At 41.5% G+C, this 20486-nt stretch overlaps 1 protein-coding gene across 2 annotated transcripts in view; it reads left to right on the top strand.

Moving 5' to 3' along the window:
• mid2 (midline 2) overlaps positions 1 to 20486 on the top strand; it is a 129650-nt gene that overhangs the window by 55356 nt on the left and 53808 nt on the right. For both annotated transcript variants that reach the window (XM_034544237.1, XM_034544238.1), the window contains one exon: positions 10344 to 11245. In XM_034544237.1, the coding sequence (XP_034400128.1) occupies positions 10400 to 11245 (846 nt within the window). In that variant the 5' untranslated portion in view covers positions 10344 to 10399. The remainder of the gene's footprint in view (positions 1 to 10343; positions 11246 to 20486) is intronic.

A 20486-nucleotide genomic window follows, 5' to 3' on the forward strand; every position in this document is an offset into this window, starting at 1 on the left:
AGCCATTAACTTGTCACCATGCGCTTGTACACATACATGCACACACACCGATGGAAATATAGAAAGATTTAAGCTGATTTGAAGTCTTGCAACGTGTGCTTGTCCACTCTTTCATCTTATTTCATGTCATTTTTGTGTCATCAATAAATGTTGTGGAATCTAAAATATTAGTTCTAAAGGAGTTCTGGAGAGCTTAGTCATAGAAAAGAGGATCGATGTTTTATCTCTTGGATGATATTCAAGGTGAACTGGCTTTGAACATATTTTAGATTGCAGGCAGCAAAGCAAGAAGACAATGTATTTCTAATAGAAAACATGATTCCGGATCCATGCCTACTTATGTCATTTTTAAGCTAGTCGCGTATCCAAGTCCTGTAAGCAAAATATTTGAAGAGAGAAATGACTTCATACCGACCAAAATGTATCTCCAAGCCTGATTTCCTGGTTCAGCAGTTCACACCCTGAACACGAGCCACTGGGCTTGAAGCCTGCTCACCAATTACCTGTTTGCCTCTGTTGACAGTTCATGGTAACTCTCGTCTGTTCTCCCTTGCTCTTCATCCTTTCCTCCATCCAGCACGCTCAGGCATGTCTAAATATCTAATAAGCTGTTCTGCCAACTTCTGATCCCGAGTTTGTTCTCACCTGGGCAAATGCACATGAATAATGGAAGCGGCATGAAGGGAGGCAGGGGCATGGTTGGTACTCGGTGTTGTGTTGAGGCCTGATAAGGCTCCACACCGCAGCAAAAGAAGCCTCAGAGAGCTGATGAGACAACGCCTGACATTATTAGCTTCATTACCCACAGGCTGCCAAGCTGGAACAGGCAGATGCAATAAGTGGAGGGTGAAAGAGAGGAGGTGTGTTCTACTCACTGTCACAACCCTGTGAAAATCTCATTTCATTCGGCTTTCATGTAGCCTATAAATGTATTAAGCCAATTAGCAAGTCTGCTTGGCTTTGCGTTTGACAAGAATTGATTGTTTATTTAATTTTCAGTGTCTTGTATCAGCAAATGTCCTTCACACAAAAGAGCCCTCATCAGCACTGGTGACCGGCAGTGAAAAGCATATAAAACAAATCCATCTGTGAAAATGGATGTGGCTGTATGCAAAGTCACACTCAGTTGCACCTTCAGTGACACCCCTCGGGAGTCATTTGGGTCTGTAATAATAGACACCAACACATTATTCCAAATGCACAATAACAGCTAATATTATATAGCAAGGTGCATGCAATCATGCTTTCCTCAGTTTTAAAGTTGGGTGAAATTAACACATTTTAAAATCATGTTGAAATGTAAGAAATATTTTTTTTACGAGGGTATAATGACAAAAATAGTTAAATACTTCATTCATATACTAAGTCATGTTAATAGTTTATACAGGAAAAACATATCAGTATGTATCAGTATGCCATTGCTATATGATAAGTACCAAAACTTACTTTGGATGACATCCAACACGTCAATAACTGGACCAACACACCAGCTTCCTATTGTACCAACATCCTTCATGCAGAATCTTCTTGCGCCGTTGTGTGTTACATAATATTAGGAGTTTCCATGAGATCCGCTGAGGCACGGCAAGGTGAACTGAGATAACTCGTCCCCAGAGTCGCAGCCATGTTTTCCCCATAAAGAGCTAACATTGGTAACCAGGGAATGGAAAAGCTAACTTGTACATTGAGTCACAGTTCTGCCTGCTGCCTTTTTAAAACTCAACTGATGTGATTTGAAGACTGTCAGGAGCTCGCTATGCAACTGAAAATGTGGCTTTTGTTGAACACATTTAATTTTATATGTGAAATGTTTCCATTAAAAAGACTCTTTCAGGCAGCTTGAGACTAAATAGTTTAAAACAAATGCATCAAATAAATTAATGTGGAATCAATTTGCAGTGCAGTGTTTGTAGATGTGTCCTCAAATCCTAACTTAATGAAACAAACAGGAAATAAGAATTAAGCAACACAGTACCTTGGGATGGATCAAAATACAACCGAACAGTGTAGATTTATTTTGAAATTGGTTTTGTAATAAGAACTGTCTCCAGTGTCACAGTGAGAGGGTTAAGCTTAAACCAGCCTGCTGAACTGCACTGAATGTGAAATGGAAACACCGGCTTGGCTGCATTACTGTTTACATTCTATGAATAGGAATCACATGTGTGATGAAACCAGACCGCTCTGTCTTTTCCTGCCTTTCTCTCACTCCGCAGCCTTGAGAGAGAGAGAGAGAGAGAGAGAGAGAGAGAGAGAGAGAGAGAGAGAGAGAGAGAGAGAGAGAGAGAGAGAGAGAGAGAGAGAGAGAGAGAGAGAGAGAGAGAGAGAGAGAGAGAGAGAGAGAGAGAGAGAGAGAGAGAGAGAGAGAGAGAGAGAGAGAGAGAGAGAGAGAGAGAGAGAGAGAGAGAGAGAGAGAGAGAGAGAGAGAGAGAGAGAGAGAGAGAGAGAGAGAGAGAGAGAGAGAGAGAGAGAGAGAGAGAGAGAGAGAGAGAGAGAGAGAGAGAGAGAGAGAGAGAGAGAACTTGGCAAGTGGAGGCGGTAAGAAGCCTTATTTTTATCCCATGAAGCGGCTGCATTGGGACACATGTTTTCTTTCAAAGATTGCACGGAAATGTAACACAACAGGTTTAATGGTCTCCTTGATCCCACTTACAGACTCTTATGTACCGTTAGGTGTCTTCTGGTTAACTTGAGGTTCTCTCATTTCTTTTTTCCAAAACCATAGCAGTGCATATACTGTAGTCTGTTAGTGTCTGGCAAAACTCAGCAGTTCTGTTGCTGACATGTGTCCTATACTTATGGGTATGTTTCACCCCAATTGCTTAAATGAATTGCCTTCCCAAAATTGCAAGCATTCCATGCACTAATGTGACTAAATTCCACTGAATTCACTCAAACAATGTCCCATTCCTTTTTGGTTTAAATGCTCAGCTATGGTGATTAGGGTAAATGTCATGTTTCAGAGCTGCAGAGTTCTGTTTGCTAACATGGTCACTAATGAAAGTGTCCATACAGCAGTGCAGCGTTAGTCATGTTAATGTGTGCACCCTTGATGAGTAAATGTGCCTCGCCAACATGTCTGAGGGTCTGGTCTGTGCTTTACCAACATTGCACAAACAGGCCAGACATTCTCTGTGGGGAGATGTGTGCTGGCTCCAGGTACGGTATTTAGTTACCTCATAAAGTAATGAATGGAAGGGCCTTATTTAGAAAGACGCAGTGCGAGGCAGAGAGAGAAATCAAGCCGCCATATTTGAACATTTTCCTGCTCCATAAACATTTCATGCATCATTTTTTATTTTTTCTTCCAGGCAGCTTTTTGTAAGTAATGTTCAGGTTTGGAAAGCAATAGATTACATGGAATGGCGTTATGTGATTAGAACAATATACTACCACGTACATGCGCTTACATTACATTTCACTTTTAAGCAAGGTGACTTACAATAAGTGCATTCAATCTTGAGTACAAACTCACAATCACAAGAATCAAGAAAGTACAATTTATTCAAGAAAGCCAAACTACAAAGTGTTATAAGTGCCATTTAAGTGCTACTTTCTTTATTCAAGGTGTAGTCGGAAAAGATGTGTTTTTAGTTTGCGGCGGAAGACTTTCTGCTGTCCTGATGTCAATTCAACACTTCACTACGCGAGTCCCAAACAAAGATGGACGAGCATGGTAGCCGTCACACACAGGTAGATAGCCGGTGTGGCCCATGTGGGTGGAAAAAATGTTTTCACTGCGGGGAAATCTTTCCATTATCTTGTATGTAAAACAGAAATGGGGAGCAAAATCCCAGTACAGTACAAGTTATTGCAAAGCAGGATAGTTTGCGAACGTTCCAGTTCTCCAATTATTCGTTTTTCCGAGAGGCATCCCAGGGCGAAAAGACAGTTTGGAGGAAATGACTGGACCGCGGCACATTTCTGGTCCAGCAAACATAATAATAAAGGACACATTTGGAAATTTGCATGTTGGTTAATTTAATTAAATTCATATGGGTACATATATGCTGCTGCTTCAAGTTAAAAATCAGGTAACACTAACTTTCCAAATGATTTGAGGCTTTGGATGATGACAGTATTTTCACTGTGGTTTTGCTCCTCTTTTCTGCTTTATGTACAAAATAATGGCGAAATGTCAGCATTTCTCCTGTCTTTATTTGCATATTTAGTATTGAGGTAATCCAAAAGCATGAGAATAAGCTGGTGGATACAGTGAATGCTGCTGGCCTTCAAAAGAACCTGAGCAAACAACTATTGTCCGAGTGCACACTGGGGTTAACAAGTTCAACCCAAACATTTTGTGATTTGCCAGTTAAAATATAAATTTCTGGGTTTTTAAAACAATACAAAGATTAAACTGAAATATCAGTTAATTGACGCTGGCAAGTTTCTCTTGACTATTTGTTTGAAAAAGTAGTTTTGAATTTTTGGGAAATGCACCGTCAGTGAGCACTGGAAACATCTAGACTAGCTCTGTCAGAAGATTAAAAAAATTTAAGCTCATTAATTAGCATCGCTTTTATTTTATCCGTAAAAATTACAAGTTGAGTGCCATTGTGAGCAGCAATAAACTACTCTTGTGGTTATAAAATGATACAAATATATACATTGTTCATTAGTGAGCTGCTAGGTGGGTTGTCTTTACTTTGGAAAGACTTGGGTGAGCAGATTCCCCCTCTTAGTCCTAATGCTAAGCTAACTATCCCCTAGCTTCGTATTTTCGGTAACACTTTATAATAACTGCACGCTATGAAGCATTATATAATACTTCATTTACAAATGGTAATCCATTATTTATCAAGTGTGGAACAATGCTTTATAAATAATGAATTAAGTGTTTACTCATTCTTAACTAATGCTTCATTGTGTGCAGTTATTATAAAGTATTTTCCAATAATAAAAAAATAAAAAAACTGCAGTTTTAACATATCTCAGGTCTGTGACAATGTCTGAGGGTGTGTTTTCCAAATCCCCTGCAAAAGGAAAACGTCCGACCCCCTGCTGCTCTTATTTACTGTCTTACTCTCCGGAGCCTCCGGAAAGCAAGACAGTAAGCAAGAGTCTAAAACCTTCACTATGTGATTTTCTGCTCCTCTCCTCACCACTGATGGGGCTACTGGTGCTGGAGTGACCACAAACTCAAAGTACAACTGTGTGCGTGTGTGTGTGCGTGTGCGTGTGTGTGGAAATCTTGTCTTCTGCTTTCTACCCAGGGAATTAGTCTCTGATAGATGTCTAACATCTGGCTCTGGTTGCACCTCAGCACGTCCTCGTATCTTTGAAGTTAAATGTTTTCAGTAAACGCTGGCTGGCCTGGGCCCTTCTGTGTGGAGTTTGCATGTGTCAATGTGTGTCGTCTCCCAGGTTTTCCGGCTTCCCGCCACGGTCCAAACACATGCAAGTTGGATTCATTTTTGACTCTACATTGTCCGTTGGGTTCTGAATGTGAACGTGAATGGTTGTCTGTCTGTAGATTAGATTGGATGTTTATGAGGTTGTGAGTAGTATTACAATTCGTCATTGAGATTATATAAATCATGGAATGAATGGTAAAAAGGGATATTCAATAAACGTAATCCTAGAATATGTTGACACTTAAAAATATACATAAAATATGGATTTCAGGTGAACAAAATAAGTTGGGTACAAATAGGGTCACCAACAGTACTATACAGGAATGCAAGAATCTGAGCCTTTGTGCTTTTGACAATGCTCCTTTAAAATGTGTTTCAGTGGGAGAGTGTCTTTGGTTCAAAGGTGGTGCTTTGTTGAACGCTCCTTCACCCCAACATCATCAAGGGTCCATTAAGCTGCCGTTTGGCTCTGCAGCTGTGCCACTGCAATTCAAGGGGGAGCAATTCAGTTTATACAAATGGATTGTTTATACAAGGATAATCATCTTTGTTCCACAAATTATTTTTTTTAATTTTTTTATTCTACTGATGCTGTCAACAAAGTGATTTCATACACATGCAAGTAGACACCCAGGGGGACGGTGTGACTAGTTTTAAATGAACTGTCTCTGTCATTATGTCGATGTTTGCAAGATTACGAAATGATACAAACCGTGACATCAGTGTTTTCTATGTTGGTGCATTCTCCAAGGTCATGTCTCATAAACTGTGAGAGGAATTCATTACTGCTGCTTATTGGATCTAATTGAAGCATAAACACACTTCTGCATACACATACACTCGATAGAAATGCAGTCACACTGGGTCCTTGCATTGGGCAGCAGTTGGTCAGCACCCTTCATGGGCCTTTAACATGTTGCCCTCCATAGCAGCAAGTTGGCTGCTTGGTTGCCATCATGTTTCAGACCTGAACAGGCATCGGATGCATGATTGTAAGCTGTGCTGTACTGAATTAAGCTCATACAAGTCCCTATTGGCAAAGCAAACACATTGGGATTTTGACTATTCAAATAAAGCAGCCTATAGTGTGACAAACCACAATCAGTATTCTGCATTGCTGTCTCAGTCATCAATGTCATCGGCTGAAAAGGCTTTCTGTGTATGGATGTGGACATGCACCTGTTCAAAGGATGTCAAAAGTATGACGCATAAGCCGATTAGAATTCACAGTCTGTTATGTGGGCACTAAAGACAATTATTTATCTAACACTGCCTCTTCAGACAGACTAATGTTGAGTTGTTGCTTTTTATCTGTTTGCAAAAAAAAGAAGCTCTGAATGAGACCAAAGAATCTACATTAATCAGCACAACAATAGATCAGAGAGAGAGCCTCACAGCGTTGTGTCTGTGTGCGCTTTGGGCACCTGTGTGTGTGTGTGTGTGTGTGTGTGTGTGTGTGCGTGCGTGTGCGCTTTGGTTCGTGGGCACCTGTGTGCATATGCCTCTAATGTGAGTGCGTGCGTGCGTGCACGTGTGTGTTTTTTCTCAAGTACCAGCTCAAGCTGTTCTCCTTCCAGATGGGACACTTCACCTCAACAAGAATGGCAGATGAAGAGAAACAACGAAACAGAGAGTATTTGTGCTTGTAAATGTGCGGTGCTGTGTGTGTGTGCGTGTATTATTTTTGTGCGTGCGTGCGTGCGTCTGTCAGCAGATGAAACCCCTTCACCATGTAGCTGCCGTTTCAGTCCCCAAGGGGCTCAGCCGGCATTGTCTCCCCAGAGTGACACAGCTAAAGTTTAATGGGCCTGGTGATGCTGTGTTAAAGCTTGGTGTTAATTATAACACCAAGCTTCGTTAAACACAGTCACATTAACATCAGCATAAGCGGCCCTGTTGGGCTCTGTCCTAGGGAATAAAGGGAGGCTGATTGAGTCTACAAATCCAGGATAAGGGTCATGCGCTCATCTCTATTGATGAGACAAGCTTAATAATTGAGGGTTGGTATTCCATTTCGGTCTCTGTCTATACAGCTGATTGTTTTCTTGTTGTGTTTCCGCTGCCTTGACAGTTGTACAATCCCACAGCACATTCACTGTGATGATATACGGTTTATTTCTGTTAGTAAGATGGGAATCGAGGGATTTGTGTGAATTCCTTTGTTTTATTTGTCTAATACTTATGAACAGAGAGGCAGGATTTTTAGAAAATGATTGAAGTGTGTAACTTACATCCCCTTCTCAGTCTAGGGGATAAGTGGACAAAAACAAAAGTATTAATTAACTTAGTTTCCAACTTGGCAATCGTTTATGGTACTGTGATGAAAAGATGTTGTTCTTTATTGCATTAGTTTGATCTGATTCCAGAGTCACTTTCACATGGTCCGATGACCTGGTGATCTTGAATCAGTGTGCGTCCTGAGAGTCTTAATGAATGTGGGCCTTGTTTCCACTGACCCAGCAGTCACATAGAGCTGACCTGTTTTTCAGCCTAAAGCTGCTCTCAGTGACTGTAGAACTTCATTCTTGGTGAAATTAATATTGATTGCACTCACTTTAAACATTTTAACATAATTTATTCATTTGATTTTACAGATTCTTCTTGTTAAAATTATTAAAACGTTTTATATCCAGTTTGTCTTGCTGAATTAACTGCAATGTTTTCTCGGTTAGAAGCAAAGTATCCACCAGAAAATGGCTATAGATTGAATATAAATGTCAGTCTTGTTGATTACGTCTACAGCCGGTCCGTGCGATAACAACCACATAAAGCATCTGATTAATAGCAGCCACGGTGAATATTGGATGAGGACATTATAATGTGCACATGTGCACGCAGCTTTCTCGTAGACAAATACCTCAAATGTAAACTCATATACAGCCTCATACACACTACTATGCCTGCCATCAGCGTAATATCTGCATGATTGGAAGTGAGAAGTTATTTGTTCCCTTTCCAGATAATGAACTTTGTAAAGAAGCCGCTGCATCCATATAGCTACTTTTCTCAGTTGAGTGCCGTTCCAAGCACTTAGCTGCTGCTCAAATCATGTTTGCTTTGAACACGGCTCAGTGTCGAGGCATGCTTTCTTTCTGCTGCTGCAGAAGGGAGGAGACTTTTGTTAGTGCAAATGAGTTTGAGCCTTTGAGCTCTGTTTCTGGATAGTCCTGTCTCTAGCTCGTACTTTGTTGGTCTCAGCGATTATGGGAAGTTGTGTTGTTCTCTATGCATCTGAATTCACCCGACCAAGTTAGGAAAGTGTCACAGCACAATAGCGTCATTACAATTGAGCTGTGGGTAGCAGAGCTGACTCATACCTTTTTAATATGAGTAGATACAGAGTCAATAATAGGACAAGGCATGGTGTACAGGCTTAACGGATTAACGTTGTATGTCCCACATATTTTAGCTGCAAAATGCACATTACTTGTGATGGTGCAACGATTAGTAAATTAATCGATTAGTCAATCAACAGAAAATTTATTGGCACATATTTATATAATTGACCTGCAATTGACCTGTTTCAGTTTTTCAAGCAAAAATGCCAACAATTTAATTATTTAGCTTTTTCATGGAAGGATGCTGCTTTTACTTGTCATATGAGAGAGTAAATACAAGCAAATTGACAACATCACCTTTTGAACTTCAGCATTTTAATCTTTAGAGATTTAAAAATATCTTGCCAGCCAGGCCAAAATAGCGGGATGTTGATCAAAAATGAAATGTGGACTGTGCATGTTTTTTGAAGTTGCTTGGTTTTGAGTTATCAGTGTTGGAAACCCAGGAAGCTGAATGAATGGTAACTGGATAAACCTACTGATAAGCCCCATTGTGGACACTCAAGCTTACATATCATGTCACTTCCTTACTTAGAAATTGTGTCTTTAGACTATCTCAAAAATGTTAGTGTCATTTGTATCTCCTGCCCTTTTCTTGATTCACCTTCACCTGTGAGTTACGAGTTGTATTTGTGTCTGACCATAGTCATGTACACGATGATCTAAACCTCAGAGGTCACTTACAGAAGTTTAAACCAAGTCCTGAAGGTGAACTTTTTGATCAGCCATAACCAGTAAAACCCAGACATTGGTGAATCCTGCATGACTGGTGCAGAGGGAGACAAGGGCAGTCTTTCAGGAACAAACCTCAACTCATGAAATTGTCAGCCATCTGGGGTCGTACAGTTTAATACTGTAGTTTCACGGTGCCTGCTTTGTTTCTTTAAAAGGATAGCGATGCACTGAAAGCTGCGCTGCTATACAACTGAATCGGTGAGTGTGGGGGTTATTATTGATTTCTCATTTCAGTGGTTTTAAGGCCACCCATGGGAGACAGCTTGATATGTAGGCTACAAGGTGCAGAGATTTGAAGGGGCAGAGGATCTGAAATCAATCTTTGTGGATAGCTCAGGCCCCGTTTCACTGCCCCACTTGAAATTGTTGTTGGGATCAGTCTTTAAAGGTTTAAATGTCCTTGGAGTGTTTAATGCTTGATAAGTCAAGCTGATCTTACCACGGGTGCCAGAAAAATAGACAGTCAGGCATGAGCGGGAGAAAGGCAGATGGCAATGAAATGTATGAGAAAGAATCTAAAGTTTAAAAATGTAAGGTTAAGAGTCCTTACATTCTTGCCTACTATTCAGTTAACCTTTACCCTCCTTGGTCGTGAAGTCGTTCCTCTTCTTCTAATACAGCAGGCATCATGTGTTTACGGCTGCAACATGGAAGCCCAGATCATTGTTCTGCAAGCTGGGTGGCTGATGTAAAATAGTAAAAGAAAGTGTATTAGTTTCAGCTGAATCTGCACAAGCCAAGTCTGTCTTCCCTGAAGCCAGTATATCATGACTGATTCAGTTAAAATCAGAAATGGGAAAATTGATGAACTGCCTCCGTTGCATTCAATTAAAAAAAAGTTCTTACTGTAATTAGGGGACTGTGTGATGTGCAACAGTAAATTCTCATACTTATTTCTTTCTTCTTAATGCAGGTGATCTGCCAGCTTCCGTGGGTTTTGATGTCACCTCTAGATTGGTTCAACTGAAGATGGAAACACTGGAGTCTGAGCTGACCTGCCCGATCTGCCTGGAGTTGTTTGAAGATCCTCTGCTCTTGCCTTGTGCCCACAGCCTGTGCTTTAACTGTGCCCACCGGATCCTGGTGTCTCACTGCTCCACCAGCAAGCCCCTCGAGTCCATATCGGCCTTTCAGTGCCCCACCTGTCGTTACGTCATCACGCTGAATCACCGCGGCCTGGAGGGCCTTAAGCGCAATGTGACGCTGCAGAACATCATTGACCGCTTTCAAAAGGCCTCCCTTAGCGGCCCTAATTCCCCCACTGAGAGCCGGCGCCTGCAGCCGCAGCGGCCCTACACCGCCACCATTAGCGGTACAATAGCTGGGACAATTGGCGGCGGCGGTGGTGGGGGTGGTGGTGGCACAAGTGGAAGCAGCGCCCGCGGCAGCCCGGCCACTTCCAGCCACTCCCACCCGCACGCCAACCACACCAATCACACCAACCACAGCAACCACACCAACGCAAACCACAGCCCAGCTGTTGTTGCTAAAATGGATCCACGCATCAGCTGCCAGTTCTGTGAGCAGGATCCGCCGCGTGAGGCCGTCAAGACGTGCGTCACGTGTGAGGTGTCCTACTGCGACCGCTGCCTCCGCGCAACACACCCCAACAAGAAGCCGTTCACCAGCCACCGCCTGGTGGAGCCGTTGCCGGACACTCACATCCGCGGCCTGACCTGCCTGGAGCACGAGAATGAGAAGGTCAACATGTACTGCTTGGTGGATGACCAGCTCATTTGTGCCCTGTGCAAGCTGGTGGGGCGCCACCGAGAGCACCAGGTGTCCTCGCTCACTGAACGCTTTGATAAGCTCAAGGTTAGTCCTTGTGTCCTTTTCAGTTTACAAAGCATGCGATAATGTCATATCAGCAACAATTTATTTGTACTGCTCGTGTAATATGTTGTTTGACTTCTGCATCACAGAACCAAGGTAAGTCACCATCTGGAACAAGATTTGATTGAAAAGGACTTATGATTTACTGTTGAGCTTGTGAGCTTATTGCCATTCACACAAAGAGTTGTTTTCATTTAGAGCCTGCAACATTGAGTATGATATCTTTGTTTGCAGTTTGCAGCAACGTCTTTAATCCATTCATTCCTACCTTGGGGATGTTCATTCTGTGCATTTCTGTTTACTATGAACTTTCAGCACTGCCACAGTTGCATCATACACACTCACACCAGCCTTTGTTTAGCAAGAAGGACAGAAGGACAGATGGGAAAACAGAGAGTGAGAGAGACAATCGGGATAGGGCCGAGATCGACGGAGAGCAGTAGGCAGGCCGTCATTATAATAGTCGATGAGCTGGCATTCCCTGTGGCCACTGTGCTTTCAGAGGCTCTGCGTAAAGTCCAGGACTGCTGAATCAGGGTGAAAAACAAAAGAGAAAGGCACTAACTGGAGCTAAATCCACCACTAAAGACCTAAAGCAGCCAGTCTCATCAGCTGGCCTAAAAACTTTTAGCACAAGTGTGTCTGTCTTTGGTGTGTTTACATACCTCTTTGTGCACCCTTTATCCAAAATAAACAATTATCACAGAAGTTTGCAGTGTAACTGATTTTACACAAGCATAACTCAAATGCATTGATTATTTAAGTCCCCAGGGTGCAAGGGGTGTTGCCATGGTTTGATTGGCATTGAGGAGCACACAGATAAAATAGATACTCGAGAAAGCACTACATTGGTGGTTTTAGGGCCTCATCTGGAGAAAAGTGTGTGTGTTTGTAGGTTGATGTTATTTTTTCACAAAGAAAGTCTTAATGGTCTAACATTTGGGCTTTTTTCACTCTACATTACAACATTGTGGGTGTGAGAATGTTGCCGGCAACGTTTCCAGAGACATCGTTAACATTCCATGTACAACAAAAATCCATCACATTGTGTGATTCAGTGAAAAGGCAATCCCACATTCTGTATTATTTATGATTTCTGCTAGCACAACTTTTTGGCTCTCACTTTCAGTTTTGCATCAATCTGTCAGCAAAATCCCACCTGCTCAGCACCTCACATTGACTTACCCACTGGAGCGCAGAGGTTGTTTTCACTGGCATTTACCACTTTTTTTTTTATACCTTCCCTTTTCTGCCAAAGGCTTCTCGACAGACTGTGGGAGAGTTTACTGTAAGTAGCTAGCTAGCTCTCCCCTCCTTTTCTCTCCACTTCATGGCTGGCTGTGGTTCTTTTGAATGTTCCCCATCCAAGGCTTTGAACTTGCTTGACTTTGAAATCCCCAATCAACCCCAAATCTGGGAGGAGACCAGCTCCAGTCCAAGCTCCAGCTCAGCTCCCCAGTGGCAGTGGCAGCTCACTTATAATCTTCTTCACACTCATAGCAATGCGAAGGAGAGGAAGTCCTACATGTGCACAGCTAATCATGGAAGATGTAGGTCAAAAAGGGCTGTGGGTCTTCTACTGCATTCTCCTTTTTCTCTATGTCTTTGTAAGACTAGTATTTAGTGAATCACACTCTTGGTTGTGTTTTCAGTCATATATAACTATAGGTTATTATTGACTGGTGTTCTGCAATGCCACGTTCAGCTCTTCTAATGGGCCACACGTCAATTCTGCTTAATAATTGCACTCAGTAGCCTTTGTTTGACCCCGCCTCACTTCATTTGATCTTTGACCTCTGAATTACCCTTCAGGTTATTTCAGAGGTCTGCTGTGCATGCTGGGAGCTACTCTGTCACTAAATGATTGCTCACATTAAGGGGAAGGTAAGCTTCCCTTGAGCAAGGAGGTTGGATATTTCAGGGAAGAAAAAAGTTCAGCGCTGTAAAAGAATGTGCCACAGCTGAAACTGCAGGGAGGTGAGTAAAATCCCCAGGCAGCTGCTAAACAGAGCTCTTTGCTCAGAAGCAAAGGCATTGTGCCCTATAATTGGCAGACCTTGGTATTAGTCTTTAAAGACTGCAGCTTAAAGGTACTACACTTTAGATTTGTATTGGTTTATCACATTATCAGAGCCACTGAAACCACTTCCAGTGGTGGATGTCTCATCACCTGCTGCTTTGGGAAAGTGTTTGGCTCATTAGAGTAATTTTGTGGCAGTCTAACAACCCGATCAGAGGCTGGATCGACTAGATTGAGGAGCTAAAGTGTGTGTTGTGTGCTCTCAGCAAAGGATTTGGGTATTCTGAAAAGGTGCTGAAAGGTGAACAGTGTAACCCCGAAGATGAAATTGTAACATTGTCGGTTTACCACATGGTTCATAACTGGTCACGAGTTCAGACTACATTTAGGTTCATTTGTATTTATTAATGCAAAGAGGTTTTGCAGAATTACTGAACATGTGATTTTCTTGAAGTAAACAGTCGCTTGGATACAAAGGAATAGGTACGTGAGAATAGTGCAGTTGCCCCAGGGGAAAGAAGTCCAATTTCCAATCTTGGAAGATTGTAACTGAGATTTGTCTTTCTTTCCTGTTCAGACAAATCCTTTTGTGTTTCCATTTATGTTGGGATCTGTTTGTTAAAGGGCGTTTGGAAAGTATGCTTAAGAAGATATAGCCAGAGCCAGCAGCAGGTTAGCCTTGTTTAGCATTTAGACATTTTTCATGATTTTTCATTTTTTTGCTGGTAGCAATTGCCAGGCAACCAGCAGTGACACAGAAAGTTGCTGTTCCCAATCAAGAGACAGTCCCACACATAACCCTGTTGTTTTTACACTTCAGTTTAAAACAAATGATTATACAAATGAGCTATAAAGTGTGAAATCAGTGTGCTTTAGAGGTGCTGGTAGGCAGATGTCAGCAGCTTTTGACATAGCCAGACTAGATTTCTCCCATTTGCAATGCTAAGCTAAGCTAACAGGCTGCTGGTTCCGGCTTTAGACCTGTATTTACCATGTGACATGATTTAGGTATCGATCTTGTCATCTAACTCTGGGCAAAGCGAGCAAGCGTATTTCCAAATGATGAATTCTTCTTTTAATAAAGAACGTCTGAGAAGATTCAGATTCAGCAAATGCTCTAAACTTCAGATTACTGTATAAATGACCATGAGGAATGCCACTTGTGCATAAAATATGAGAGCATGTTTATGGCAATGACAAATTAGCATAAGTAACGTCCCAATGATACCATATGCGTTCGGCCCCATATAACCTACATAGAAGTCCTGCTTTTGAAGATCCATAAAGGAAAGTCTGTAATTTTGAACAGTGTTGGCAGCATAATTAAGGGACCTACTAAAGCCAAGGAAAGGGGAATTAAACGAGTTATGTCACCTGAGGGTCATACATAATAAAGAAGAAATAGAAAGGTCTTGCCACAGCAAGGCGAGCTATCATCAAAAGGGGTTCAATGATTTAAGTAATTTTACATTTTTAAATGTTCACATTGATATTTTAGTGTTATACAATGGAATCCATAGTCAATTTAAATTAATGGTGATATTGTTAGCTTGTATGAATACATTTAGAGTTATGTTAGCCTATAATTCAAATTGCACATTCAAACAGGATCATGTGATCATAATTATGAAGTGTAATTTATATTGGGTTTATAGTAATGAAATATAAACTCCATTAGTGAGAAACCTGGGCTTGGTCAACTGATTGTACACGTGGTCTGGACCACTTGTAAATTGTGTTCATTCATAAGAGAAACTTCCAATTACAAGAAAATGTATGAACATTGTCTGTAAAGTCACCTTGCAGCTCTTGTGCCGACATCTTTGTGTACTAATTAACGTGTCTGTGTTTTACTTGCTCCCCGCACCAACACATCACACAGTTGTTTGATTAAAGAAAGACACTAAAATAAAGTGCTAAGAGAGAAACCAAAAGACAAGAAGAGAAAGAAGGAGAAAGACTGAAGGAAATGGAGACTGATGATCAATGGCTCACAACACTAGGATAAGAAGTCTTTCTCTCCTCTCGTCTATACTGGCAGTTCATTTACTGAGTCTCAGGCTCTGGAGGGTTTAAAGTGTGTGTGCTTTAGCATCAAGTACTGAGCTGCCTTGTTGGCAAAGCCTACAGCAGGGCTGCTGACATTCGTGACACTCACGCGACACTTGAACTAAGCAGCAGATAGACTAAAAGAGATCGCTCACTCTCTGTGGCATCCTATGTGCACTTACCCTACAGCAATGGGATGTGTTGCGCACGTGTGTGCGTCTCCAAGGTCTTGACAGATCTCACGCATACGCGTGCCAGATGATAGACTATGTTTAGGAGAAGAACGAAGAAATATGCAAAACATTTTCAAGCGATTTTTGCCTTAATTCCTTTTTTGGAAAGAGGCAAGTCATAGCATCCTGACCCCCACCCCCCTCTCCTCTCCAACATTTGCTCTCTAACTTTCCCCTCTCTTCATTTCCTTCAGTCCCTCTTTCCCTTTATCATCACTGTTTTCTTGCTTCACCCCCCTCACCCCTCGCCTTCTACTCATCTAAGCTCCTTAAGGCACTGTCTAACTCTTTTTCTGTGCGATGTGTGCATCATGCCTGCTTCTGCTGCTGACTCCACAGCCGCTGTATTTACACCCATTTGCTTTGCTAAACCCAGAGGCGAGCTTCTGCATGTGTGCAGGATCTCACACACACGGACACACAAATTATTGTGCAGTTAATCACACCCATGACCCACAAACTTACTTGTACTTTCTGACTAATCCGATACAGGCACATATAAATAGAGTTCAGCTCACCTAATCTGATTGTACGCCAAACACTGACGAGTGAATCTAAGAGGAAATCAAAAGGCAGCAATGTCGAGTACTCAACCAAGCTGAATTATTAATGCACACCAAATCTTTATTTCTCATCTTTTTCCTCATGCACAGTCTCACCCCACACTGTGTCTGTGGCTGTCCTCCCCCTCTGTCACTAAATTTCTCTCACTTTTTCTGTTTTTCATGCAGCCGCATAACCATCATCCTTCCCACCTGCTTTCTGTCACTATGTTTTTCTCTCTCCTCCTTCTACCTCGTTTGGCCCCTGGCCAATCTTCCTTGTTTTAGGTAACATCTCTACTCTCCGCCCGCAGTCGCCCACAAACCCACATACGCTGGTGCAGTAGTGTGTTGCTGGTGAGAGGGAGACTCGCAGCCCTCCAGTGTGTTTGTGTGTAGGACGTTTGCCGTCAAATATGTGTACCTGTGAGCAGTATCTACAGGTGTGTGTAAATGTGTGTGTTTGTGTGCGCGCACCTGTAGGGATGCATGTGTGTAGTAGCAGATGCTATTACCTCGGACATATCTGGAGTGATTGGGAGCTGAGTGTGAGATGTCAGGGGAAATAATGGCTCTATCTGGAGAACAGTCATGCTAAAGGAACCACCAAGGATGTAGTAGAAAGCTTTCAGTGTGTGTGTGTGTGTGTGTGTGTGTGTGTGTGTGTGTGTGTGTGTGTGTGTGTGTGTGTGTGTGTGTGTGTGTGTGTGTGTGTGTGTGTGTGTGTGTGTGTGTGTGTGTGTGTGTGTGTGTGTGTGTGTGTGTGTGTGTGTGTGTGTGTGTGTGTGTGTGTGTGTGTGTGCGAGCCCCAATACTTTACTACTGTCAATGCATCATGCATGTGTTGTGAAAATATGTCACGCCAGCCCATCAAAAAATTAAGTGGGTCATGAAAAAAAATGAAATAATAAATAAAGCTTATCAAATAACTCCCAGGCACTGCATCATGCATATGCACAATTTATGCAGAAAGAAAGTGGAAAGCTTTTAAGAGCCTCGGTGTTAGCGGTGATACAATGCAATGCGGAAAAGGGCCTTTATAACCGGCATTACTCATCTGAGTTTGTGTGTACGTTTGAAAGCAATGTACAAATGTATCAATCCCCATTTATCCATTATCAATTGATGCCCCACTCCCCCTCCCTTTGCTTTCCTCCTATAAAGTGAGGGCAGCATTCACTTTTATAGCTGGGTAGCTATAGTGTGATATAGGATGGCCCATGTGATCTAATGAAATAGATTAGCTATAGTACACACTAAGTACACACTCCTATCAGTGTAGTTCATCATCTGTCAAATTGAGGTTCATGACTCAGAACAAACTTTCAATTTTCTCTGCAACATATACTTAAAGGTGCTGAATTCTATATTCAAAGCATTAAAATAGCAGCAAACAACTATGATCCATGTAAAGACGTAGTGGAGTGATGTCTACCTGAGCAGAGAGTGAAGTTGTGTGTTGTTATCCGAGCTTCTCCTTGATTTGTTGACGGAGCCGAGTCGGCCTTTTTCTGTGAGCACTGTTAGCTGCAAGCCGCGGGCTCAGCCATCACCACGTAGAGGGCATTTGAGAGATGTTCAGAGACAATAGAAATGCTTCCAATCACCTTTAATTGACTCACTCAATTGCATTTATTTGAAATAACTTGTTTATTTCAAAGTCTATGAAAGCCTATGAAATATGCATGTTTGGTCTGCATGCCCTAAATAATGTCCTCATTGTTTTAGTGTCCCGTGGAGTAAATCTTGTTTTAGGGACTTTTCACACTACCAAGGATTAAATTCCTACATAAACCCTTCTCGGATTTTCTTTTGCATGAAAATAGTCAACTTCGGAAAAACTAAATATCAGCACTAAATATATGTATGACCATCCGCCTCAGGCTGTATCCCAATATTTGACCTCTAAATCCAAACTGGTTGAACCATGATATATTTCCCACCCTGTTTTTCTCTTTCATCTGTCTTATTTTTTGGCATTTCTTCAAGGATTGAAACTAGAATTCAGGCACTTGAAGGCTTGTGCTGTGTGTATTTAGTTGTAAAGCTTAGATGAGCCTCTGACTCTTTAGACACTCAGGAAAAATCTTTTAACTAAGAAGCTGATAAATACGTCTTTTGGATTTGTGTTGCATCTACCATAAAACATACTATATATGTATATTTACGATGCATTTGAGCATGCCAGATTGAGTTTATGTTTCTTAAAACATGTGATATACCATCTCTTTTTGGTTTGCAGTGGCATCATTCATCTATTTACTGTTCAACATGTTTTGTCATAATGCACAGCAGATCATAAACCCATCACTATTTATGTATTTTAGTTAGATGACTGGCAGCTACACACCACAACATAAGAGGATTTACACGTTAATCAACAGTGGAAACTCATCTTGCCATGCTGATTTTTCCACTGGCTTCTAAGCATTTTGATTCCAACCCTTCCTATAGTGCAACATTATTTTGCTGTAATATCTGATGAGTAAGCACTCCCTATTATTAATGTGCAACAGTCCCTGGCACAGATCACAATTATATGAGGGAAATGAAGGGTCACTGTTGAAGGAAACTGATGACACATGCAGTCTATGAACATTACTTGATATATAAATTACATGTCAGTGTCTCTGAGGGACATGTAAAATTTAAAATCCACACATTGTAATCATACCAGAGATGTGTCAGTCCCAGGTCCTCTGTTTTGTTGTTGTGGCTCAGGGATAGTAGACAAGACAATGAAGCATAACAGGAATATTTATACTGACTCTGAAACGAGGTACACAGTATGAATGTGTGCATGTGTATTCACATGCACACATTCATACACAAAGGCTGAATGTACATTGGGTGACTGTCTGTTTTCTCATTTTTGCCATGTTTTTGGTGTCTGTGCACACACACTTCCTTTTTGCATGCTGCAGTGTGCGTGATGAGTTATGTGTCCTGTTGTGATGCTGCCAGGCAGGAAAAGTGTGTTGCCACTGGGAAGACACTTAGTTTGAACTAACGACACCCGTGTGAGATGAACAGCACGTCTTCACTGGCCTGAGGACATCGGGGACCTCTGGTTCATCCCCAAACTTAAAATAGCCCGGTGGTTAATATTCTCTAAGCTTTACCAAGGGAACAGTAATTATAGTTTAATAATACTTTTCAGCATTGAATCATTATCTACATTTTGAATTGTGAATTTCAAGCAATCTTACTGGATATTCAGCCTATAACCACAGCCGAAATTAAATATGCACTTTGTGACTTTTAAAGTGTGCGTTTATAGCTGCTTCATATATATTATATGTACATATGTTCCATTAACAATGGATGTAATAACTGTGTATAATGTGCAAATCCACAGATAATTATCACCTGACTTTGCAGTTCCCCTCAGCTTTTGGTTTCATGGCCCCCAACTTGTTCCAGCTCACTCTCTTCGCTCTCATCTGTGTCATCTTTGGCCAGAGCATGCATTGTTCTGACTCACTGTACGCTCCCTGCTCAGCACCAAACAGCAGACATGCAAAGCGAGTGGCTAGCCGGTGAATCTAGTGGAGCATTTAGTGGCTAATGTGCCAGATATTTCCATCAGGAGTGAGACCAAAACAGAGCTAAAAGAATTTGAAATGTCTATTGTTGCTCCGTGTCTCCTGGATACATAAATGGGAAACGGTTTGCTAACATGTCCAATATATCATCTCTATAATGTGGTAATATATCAGTGGTAATCAGGTAAAATGATCATGCCAGTTTAAAGATGTAGTCATTTCAGAGAATGGTAGCGCTAGAAGCTTGCTGACTCAACAGTGACTGTGCCTGAAGGATAGAAACTCAAAAGCACCCAGTAGGTAATTTGCCTAAATCATCTAATGATGTGGGTTGAAATTTAATTATGAACTGTTTTTGATTTTTCTGGTGTTTTGAATTTAATATAAGTACAGTACTGACTGAACTATGTAGGCTGTGGCTGATAACTGTTAACAAAACAAGCTTCATTTGCATCATTCCCTCTAATCTTGGAAAGATGGTTGACTACTTGGTGACAGACGCTCTCGATAGTCATTCTCATTATGGAGTGCTTTTCATCTTTGGAAGACACTGGCTCTGTCCACTAACATGTTTCAGCTCCAAGACAGCTGATTTCTTTTTTTGCAGCTTCACAGTTGCAACTGCTTGTAATGTAAATCGCATCATTTCCCTTTCGGCAGAGAGCTAAAGAACTCAATGACATTTGGTGCTAAGAGCAGTAAATTACCAAAACTGGACGTGGGCCAAATAGTTAGTGAGGAATTAATCTTGCCTATCTGCTTACAGTCACACTTTGTTCAACGTCATCTCGTATTTAGTAATGTTTTTGTCTTTCATGTCATTGATGCAGCAAC

The sequence above is a fragment of the Cyclopterus lumpus genome, chromosome 10 (assembly GCF_009769545.1).
Source record: "Cyclopterus lumpus isolate fCycLum1 chromosome 10, fCycLum1.pri, whole genome shotgun sequence".
Classification (NCBI taxonomy): Eukaryota; Metazoa; Chordata; class Actinopteri; order Perciformes; family Cyclopteridae; genus Cyclopterus; species Cyclopterus lumpus.